The sequence below is a fragment of the Argentina silus genome, assembly GCF_951799395.1.
Source record: "Argentina silus genome assembly, chromosome: 6".
In the NCBI taxonomy this organism is placed as follows: domain Eukaryota; kingdom Metazoa; phylum Chordata; class Actinopteri; order Argentiniformes; family Argentinidae; genus Argentina; species Argentina silus.
The window spans coordinates 7,637,202-7,646,908 of record NC_139660.1 but is presented as its reverse complement, the minus strand read 5'-3'; the positions used below and the strand labels follow the sequence as shown (position 1 = coordinate 7,646,908).

At 40.9% G+C, this 9,707-nt stretch overlaps 1 protein-coding gene across 1 annotated transcript; it reads left to right on the top strand.

Moving 5' to 3' along the window:
• The first annotated feature begins 332 nt into the window (after positions 1 to 332).
• On the top strand, positions 333 to 9,115 carry traf3ip2l (TRAF3 interacting protein 2-like). The gene is made up of 10 exons (XM_083672531.1): positions 333 to 564; positions 2,413 to 2,515; positions 2,831 to 3,489; positions 4,351 to 4,393; positions 4,538 to 4,605; positions 5,246 to 5,343; positions 5,625 to 5,693; positions 6,068 to 6,184; positions 6,419 to 6,493; positions 6,799 to 9,115. Exons 2-10 carry the CDS (start codon positions 2,466 to 2,468, stop codon positions 6,943 to 6,945), a joined length of 1,326 nt encoding a protein of 441 aa, XP_083528657.1. The 5' UTR covers positions 333 to 564; positions 2,413 to 2,465; the 3' UTR covers positions 6,946 to 9,115.
• The last annotated feature ends 592 nt before the right edge of the window (positions 9,116 to 9,707 follow it).

The following is a 9,707-nucleotide window of genomic DNA, read 5'->3' as shown; positions in this document are numbered from 1 at the left end:
GCATACTTTCAGTTTATCAGTCATTAGTTCGAAGTGAAGAAACTTGTTTTTAAGAAAGGTGGTGCCATGGAGTGTCGAGGATATGGGTCGAATCTCCAAAGTCTTTCCTTGATTCCTCGCGTCTTCTCTCCTCGCCTGCTTCTCAAAACGCATTGGAGGAGAGGGGGAGGAAGGAGGCCAGGGGAGGAACCTCAGACATTGTCCTCCAATGTGTTTTGAGAAGGAGGTGAGGATAGAGGACACGAGGAAGCAAGTAAAGACTTATGAGATTTGGCCATGGGCGTTGATCAAAGTACAGGGAAGTCTCACATCAGTGGAGCGTCTGTCACGTGTAAACTTTGGAGCACGAAGCTCACGTTGATTTACAAAATATCCGTCAAAGTAGATAGATCATCTGTCTGTGCTTTAAATGAATTTAAACTTATGCTACAGAGAATGAAATCAGAGTGCAAATGATAAATTCAGAGTCGGTTGCCCGAGTGTCGAGATCAGTGACAGTACCTGCCGTATTTTCACCTTTTAAAGATTGGCAAATAGGATCTGGATTAAAACTTGAAAAATGAGGTAGGTAGATATGAAAACATACTCATTTATAATTCCAGAGCATTGTGTACAGGACAATTAGGTTACCATTAATATGAGAGAACATGTAATTTATGGGCACAGAGGGTCTAGATAGTACAGCATTTGGCTATCCACGTTTCTGTCAGGGGTTGAGACGGAAACATTACTCACAACTGCCTATCATGATTGATATTATCATTATTAATGTCATGACATTGCTCAATTTCGCGTGATCTATCAATGTGATAAAAGTCAAGAAGATATACATTTCAATGTATAAGGTTTTGTAATTCGTTTTAAAAAGACACGTTTAAGTGTCACCAAGGGACGAAATAAAGTTCTGAAGTTTCAAGGGAGCGACAGGAAGAGTCGCAACTCTCGAAATTGCGCTCGACACTGCAGATTTGTGTGGTAGATAATTATATTGGAGGCGGTTTGTTTGTACCCTTGCGTGTTGTTTTGCTACTAGCACAGGGCGCCAGTCCATCAAGCAGAAGATGATCTCGAATGGGTGGAACTGTCTGTGGAAAAAATTACTTCGCCTCTGTTCCTCTGAACTAAATCTGGGTCAACAGTGAAGTCACACTGCATCAGCGGAAAGCATAAACGTGAATCTATAGACCACATCGTTTAGACTTCGTTACCGTGTCCTCCTTAAGACAACAATGCACAATTATATGATAGTGTTAATAGTCCTAATTGTGCGTGAGCAGTAGAATATTCATTGATTTTTTTTCGAGACAACAGATTTGAAATAGGGGTAGCAGGCCGTGATTATGACTGGATTTAGTGTCTAACAATTTCCCATCAAAATGCCAAATTATCTTTATCTCAGTTTTCTGAGTGAAAAATAGTTGAGATCCTCTATCGAAAACAACAACAAAGAGTTCATGGTTGAATTCATGTACTCAGTAAAACCGTTACAGTTTGGGGCTCTGAAATTATTTGAATGTACTGAAAAGTGCTGTGTTCGACTGATCTCAGAAACCTGATCAGGCTTTGATTTAAAAGGGTCCTAGGTATCATCAGTCACACGCAATTTGAGCATTGTAAAACAAATATAATGCAGTTTATATATTTACATAACAGCTGTTTGTTATTTAGATGCACAATTTGCTCACAGATCGTACATTAAATTTGAACTTGAGGCATATTCATGTTAAACATCACAAACAGGGTACCAGAGCATTTTTCTGTCTTAAGATTGAAACGTTGTAGAGTTCATGTTCCAACTCGGTTACCGATGACCCTCTACCAATTGACGTTTGTGGATGTTTGTGGTTTGATTTCCCATCACTGAGAATTGTTGTTTCCACTGATGTCAAACATCATTTCCTCATTCCCACTAATGTTATGCAGTGAAGATTGCTATTACTCGTAAATTGACTGCCACGTGTTTTGAAAAGTCCCCTTGAACAATGTGGGTGGCACATGTATGCATTAGCAGTGTTATCAGACTGACTTCCATCCAAGAAAGAATCCTGAAAGAGAACCATCTGATTTTACTATTCTTACCTGATGATACTGAGAGTGGAATAAGGTAGTTTAAATAGTCAAAATGGTGTGTGCGCTCTTTTGAGAATACTCTGTTTTCACACTCTTGCCTTTTGTTATGAATACTATTTTGTTTAAGTCAACACCTCATATCCTATTGGTTATGCATTCATTAGGACTATAATGTATGAAAAGTGCTTGATAAATAAGTTATTATAATAATTTGAAACCTCATTTAGGTCTTAATATTTGTTATCTGATATCCAAGCCTAGTATAGTCTGTCCAAAGCTCTCTTTTTGTTAGCTATTTTGTCTTTTCCTGTAGGTATAAAATTGTACTGTTGATTATGGCAGGATGGTGTGTGTAGCTTGGCCTTGACACATGGATCCCCAATGGCAGAGGCATAATGATGCTGCCCACTCCGTGCTTCAGAAACTCAACCACAGCAATAAATAGGTACAGCCTACATCCAGAAATACACCACACCACCAGTTTTCCACCTAGTCTGTTTTCACAATTCATGTATTACCTCTACGTTGTTCCTGGGATCTACATGCTGCTCATGATGATTAGATGGAAAGATTTTAGATTTGTTAGTCTTTTTTTTCAACTGATTTCAACTGCAGTTGGTTGAGCTGACTCTGATAGGCATCTATAGAAGTAGATTGCAGTTCATGCTTACTGGAATTGAATTTTAGAGCATAACTACAAGACATACAATGATCTTGCTTGCAAGTGATGTGGCTCAACCCAACCCTCTCCCCGTCGCAGCAACCAGCTGGGCAGCTGCTGTCGAGAGTTCCACAACACTCCAGAGGAGGACGACGAGACTATGAGTAAGGACTGCGAGAGTGACAATGTCCCTGAACTAAACTCTAGCCCCTACCCAAATGGTCCTGGCCTGCTCTCTGACCTTCCTGGATCCACTGGGGGATCCCCCTTCAGAAGACAAGGGGTGATGGAAGACCGGCAACTGCACAGACACAACCACATCCAACCAGGACAAAGCTACACCCCATACCAGCCACCCATGGGCCTTCCAGCTGGGTACAGCCAGCCCACACCGTTCCCCAGCCAGGCCGAGGGCTCCTGGCTTCACCCCAGCTTTGTCAGCGGCTGGTCTGGGCCAGGCTACCCCAGCAACTTGCCATCTTGTCTGGCCCCTGGAGACTACCCCAGCTACCAAAGAGAGAGCTGCTACTCCAGGGGCAAATCCCAGTCTCTTTCAGGCAGGTACAGCCCCAGCCTAGAGCAGCCTCACTCCCTCCACTCCAACCCCCCATCAGTAGCCATGCATCACCACTCTCTGCCCCCATACTACTGCTCACCCAAGGGAGCACCCTGTTGTGCACCGTGCCCTATGGAGGCCTTTGGGCCTGCGCTCCACCAAAGTCCCAGGCCTGGATACCACCTGCCTTACGGGCCTTTCTGTGAGTTCTATGTCCTTTTCTGTCACTCATAATGTTTTGATAAATAGCCTACAGTATCTGACAAGTCAGTGATATGTATTCGATTGAATACGGATATTAATAAAATGTCTTGGCAGTATGATCAGAAGTGTTGACCACTACCCCCAAATGTAATATCACCCTCATTGGCCTAACAAGTGTTTGAAATTGTTATTAACCAATTAATTGTCCAATGGGCATGGCCTCTCACATAAATGGTTATAAGTCAAAGACAATTAATCCTATCATGATGAAACTTGGTACACAGGTCCATTAGGCTCTTAGGGTCACACCCTTAAAGCCACATGCAAATCAACTAAAAAAAACAACAACATATTTTCAATCTTGATGTGGTTCACCAAATTTGGTACGCATGCCCTAAGGTACAGTCTTAGCCAATATCTTAAACATGGTCATGATTGGCCATACTGTTGGCCTTGTGGGCATGGTCTAGGACATAAAAGCTGATAAATCAAAGACGGTCTAACGTTTGATCCCATGACAGTGCCATGATACGTTAATCGCTGCTTGCAGCTTTAATAATAATAATTATTATTCTGTCATTAGTCATGCAAATTATTCTTTCAATCATATCATTCAGTCATCAGATGTAATGCACATTTTAAGCACCTCATTACACGTTATATGATTCACGTTAGTTAAAGCCCCATAAGCAATGAAAAGTCAGTGTTGATTTAAACTTGCAACACAGAATCTCATCTCTCGACGGAGAGTCTGACTTAGTGAGACTGGTGTTGATTTGATCAGCTGAATGTGCCAATGGAACTGTGTACCCTAATGGAATGACTGATGTAATAAGATGTTTCTCTTTGGCCGTTTCAGGTCCAGATAACTGCAGACTTCCAGTTGCAGGCTACATGCAAAGGTGAGAATGGTGTGGCCTCAGTGAAAATCAACAGGCAGATGTGCATTTCTAAAAAGAGCAAATTGCTCCAGAAATCATACTGTTAGATATTGGAGAAGCTTTGCCTCTGAGATTGTTTTAAATGAGATTTTCTTACCCATCCAGTGGCCACATCGGTCCACAACCTAAACCGAAGACCAACCCTTGCAGTGCACCACTCTCTCTGGAGCAGAGTAAGTTTTGACTACCGTAACACTACTGTTGAGTATTGTAAGAAAATAAAGGACAGCGACAACTTCTGTGTTTAAGGAATCTTTTACTCGGTGTAATCAGGCAGCAGATCAAGTCCATACTCTGAGTGAAGAACTGAGTCCTTCCCCAGACCTTGTAGTGTTTTAACCCTTTGATCTATCCCCCAGTCTGCAGCAGTATACAAAGCATTAACATCTTCATGTCATACCAATCTGTATGTTAATTTGTTTGGTAGTTCTTGTCACCCCTAACATGATCACACACCATCACTGGGTGTGGTGAAACCCAATTCCAAATGGTTGGCCTGATAAGCCTGTTACCCAACAGTCTAAATCTTACAGTACGTACTGCTGTAACACTGGAGTGATGGAGACCACATACAGAACTGTATAGACCATTTGAGAATTGTATTAGCTGCTGGGAATGCAAGTGTCCTCTGCAAAGTAGTATATTAGAAACTACCGTCAGAGTTGTTAAAATGTTTTTCAAACAAGTCAGGAACCTGGCCACCATTTAATACAGTTGATGGAACATGCTCCGCCTTCAAACTGCTACAGAACTTCTAAGAGTATCTTGTTGTGAACAATGCTTTCCCCTCCCTCCCTATGCACATCTCCATAGGAAGGGTGTTTGTGACATACGAATCAGACAGCGACAAGCACGTCAATGAGATTATCAACTTTGTGGCTTTGCTGCGACACAATGGATTTGATACACATGTAAGTGAGCTTGTTTTCCCTTGTTTGGTCAGAGGTGAATTTAGATCTTCTTCATCAACTCTAAACTGCCACTAAAGCCTTAACGTTAGGTTGTTAGGAAAACTGGTCATGACCTCATACCACTGTGAATATGGAGCTATAATATTGAGCAACTGATTGTCTGAGAGCTGACAGAATAATGACTTAAGAGCTTTAGGCAGTGATTTATTTGCCATGATGTAACACTGCTCAGGTCAGCTGGAAAATTCCATTTTAGACATTATTTTCTTTTGGTTTTCCAGATCGACATGTTTGAGCAGCAGTTCAGGAGTATTAGCAAGATCGACTTCATGGAGAGGTACCTCAGCGAGGTAAAGATGGCCTGAGCCTTTTGGCTCTTTCAACAATCTTGTTTACTTAAATGATGGTTTGGCTTCACATTCCTGACAGTTTTCTGTCTTCACCTGACTAACCAGAAAAAAGCACTTCCAGTAATTATTCAATTATACCCTTATCCTGTTCAGAATCTTCAAGTGCTTCTCACGCAAATGCTTGACTTGTTGGAAAACGCCCTGCAGTGTCTTTGATTTTATGGTCAAGTTTGTGTCAATAAAAGACTACGTTGCTCTTCATCTCGCTGTCTAGCTGTCCAGCTTTTTCTGCAACAGAACAACATGAAGTTTGCAATAGGACAGCGACAGGCTTGGTTGTTGTCCTACTCATCCATGTATTTTCCCTCTCACAGAAGGAATATCTGATTATTATCGTCATTAGCCCAAAGTACCATGAAACGGTGACAGCCTCCCCTGTCAGCCTAGAGAATGATGAGAGGACCCTCAACACTGTCTACATTCATAAGCAGGTCAGACCTCTTTACAACCTTTCAAAAGCCAATGTAGTTATATAAATAGGTGGCTCTTACTTACAGTACAGTGCTTGGTTTATAGTAACGCTACAACATCAGTGGTATCAATTGAATAGATAGATTTATAGACAGAATAATTCATGTATACAGTAGATGGATAGATTAAACTGTTAATTTTATCATGATATGTCTGTTGTGCATTCATCTATTTGTTGCATGTTTGTGTTTCAGTTGCAGAATGAGTTCATTCAAAACGGGAGCAAAAATTTCAGATTCATCCCCGTTTTGTTTCCTGGGACTAAAAGGGTAAGATTTACGTTGGTTGCTACGTGCTGGTTTAACAGCCTCGCAATTTCCTGTGCTTGCTCTGCCAAAGACATGCTGTGCACCTGTGTATTTGCCTTAAATATCTTTCTCATAAAACATGACCCAATGTAAACCCAGTGAGTAAACAGCAAGCACTTTTTTCACTTATGATTCCAGTGAACCTTGTTTACATTGATTAAAATAGGTTGTACTAAGGCCAAGATAAGGGTTTACTCTTGCCAGTTTAACATGAGTGATGAGACTGTTTGGGGCAGAGGTTAGACTCACTTATTTCTCTGTGTCAGTGCCATGTCCCTACATGGCTCCAGAACACCCATGTCTACGGCTGGCCTCGGGACCGGGATGACATCCTGCGCCGGCTGATGAGGGTGGAGAAATATAACCCCCCTCCTATCGGGGAACTGCCCACCATCGTCTCTGTACCCATCTAGCTCACCCTCTGGCGAGTGGACCTATGCTCCAGTAGCCTCGCTACGCGCACACTGACAGAGACCACTGGTATAGTCAGACTAGTGACTATTGGATGGCCTTGATCTTCACTAAGAAAAGGGGCAGATAGCTGAGATTTGTTGTTTTCACCAAGCCCTAGTCCCCTGGGGGGTTATCCATAGCAGCTGGTTACTTCAGGTTATGCTGGACATGTTGTGACTGCTCTGTGAACTGCACTCCTGGAACATTTATGCTGAAGGCATAATGTGCAGACCAAACCTTTTTCAAGGCATTCGGAAAGTATTCAGACCTCTTACATTTTCCCACATTTTGTCATGTTACAGCCTTATTCTAAAATGGATTAAATTAGTTTTCCCTCATGAATCTACACACAATACCCCATAATGACAAAGCCAGCTATTTTCAGGTCTCTCCATAGATGTTCGATCAGGTTCAAGTCTGGGCTCTGGCTGGGCCACTCAAGAACATTCAGAGTCCCGAAGCCACTCCTGCATTGTCTTGGCTGTATGCTTAGGGTTGTTGTCCTGTTGGAAGGTGAACCTTCGCCCCAGTCTGAGAACCTGCTCCAGGGCGCTCAGGACTTCATCAAGGATCTTTTTGTACTTTGCTCCGTTCATCTTTCCCTCGATCCTGACTAGTCTCCCAGTCCCTGCTGTGATATTTCATTTATTTTTTATAAATTAGCAAACATTTCTAAAAACCTGTTTTCGCTTTGTCATAATTGTGTATTGTGTGTAGATTGATGAGGGGAAAAAAATATATTGAATCCATTTTCGAATAAGGCTGTAACATAACAAAATGTGGAAAAAGTGAAGAGATCTGAATACCGAATGCACTGTATACTGATTCCTTGCCAATGGTTTTACTGTTTTACTATGGATTATTACTTTGCTCTTCTACAAAGCACTTACAGCAATTATATATCATGCACACTGATATGGTACAGTATGTTGAGCATATTGAGTCTATAACTGTAAATTCAAATGATATGAAGATGTTTTGTTATAGATAAGTTAGATGGAGCACCTAAAGTTTGGGTATAAAGCTATGGTGAATATAAGAGTGAACCAGAAAATAACCACTGTTTATGGCATAACTTGTTGACATCTGCCACAGGGATATTTATCACTTTTTCAGTTCAGATTCGATTCAATTCAGATACGTAAAAACAACATAGCAATTTACATACGGCATGATAATGATGACAGTCTTCCTGACGGCAGGAGCTGAGCAATGGAGGATGTGGGTTACATCACCCAGGTCAGCGTGGGCCTTTTTAAGGGTTTGCTGCGCATAAAACTGTGCCAAGCTGTCAATGCTCTGCAGCCGTTTTTTCCGTTTGACGTTCAGTTTTTTACCAAAAAAAGTTCAAATACCATCAACAAAACAGCTGTGCCAGCCCATAAACAAAGCATTGATTTAACCTATTCCTTAACAAATAGTTTCCGTGTTTGTACTGTATCTTTTGTTATTGAATGATAAAAGGAAAAGTAATGAGAGTATTTTAATTTCAATGTGTTGGAAGAGTTATGCACCGTAAGTTTGGCATGTCATGATGCTTAAATTACCCTGCATTGTTCATCACCAGCCTGCATGCCTTTCCCTCTTAGTTTTGGTTCAGATTTAGACGCACTCCTATAGGTTTAATGGTGATGTTCTCAGATGTTTGCACTTGCACTTGTGTGATTCAACTATAGAAAACCAAACATGTACACTTTCTGCTGCGTGTCATTTCCCCCCATATTTTTATGCTCAAGTTTCATCCTGAGAGATTTTTCATTTTGTTTTTATTTTTGCTCACTATCCCTTACTCTGTAATCAATATATATTTTTTTTTTCTTTTTTTTTTAAATATAAAACATATTTGTTTGAGTTTATTTGCTTGTGGTGGCTGAAAATAGAGCCTCACACACACACACACACATCAGATCTTTTGAGAAAATGTATGTTATTTGTTCACTGTCAGTTGCCATCCCTTACAGTTTCATGCTTATTTTTCCCAAATGGTTTAACAGGTATTCAAAGATGAATGTTTTATAGATACAAGTAGTTCATGTTACGTTGCAGACAGGGTGTTTAATGTCATACTGTTTCTATCTGTATGTATAATCCAAACAACAGTTTTGATTAAATTGAGAATCATTTCTGTAGTATTGAGTAACTCGTTTAATGAGTCATCATTGTGTGCTGAGACGAGTTATTAAACACAGCTATCGATCAGTTCAGGAGACAGGTGAGTCATGGCACGAAAGAAGGTTGTCACATATCTACCTGGGCGTGGGAATGAGGAATGTGAGAGTTATGCTTTGTAGTTAAAAAGAAATCATTAGAGAATGCCTCCTGCCCTGGGCTCCATATGAGAGACGAGTTTGATAGTCACACCACCACATACCTTCTGAGAACCCTACCCTGCCTCTTCAGGAAAACCACATGGTTTTCTTTTTCGTCAATCTACAGTACTTATAACTACAATCTGAAAAGCGTACACTTTTGCATTCTAACGCTGCCTTGTGGCATCTATTTGGCAAGGCTCAGGTTTTTGCTAAAAAAAAAGTCAAATGTTGCATACATGCTTGCTGAGAATGGTTTGCTGAAAAGATCAAACAATTATGCACAGAAGATGTGAACTCGCTAATGTAGGTTGTCACAACCAATCATAATTTCTTGGCCTGTATCCAACTGTATCGTTTGATTGCTGCTCAACTATCTTGTGTGTACAATAGGTCCTCTATCCTGTTTTAGA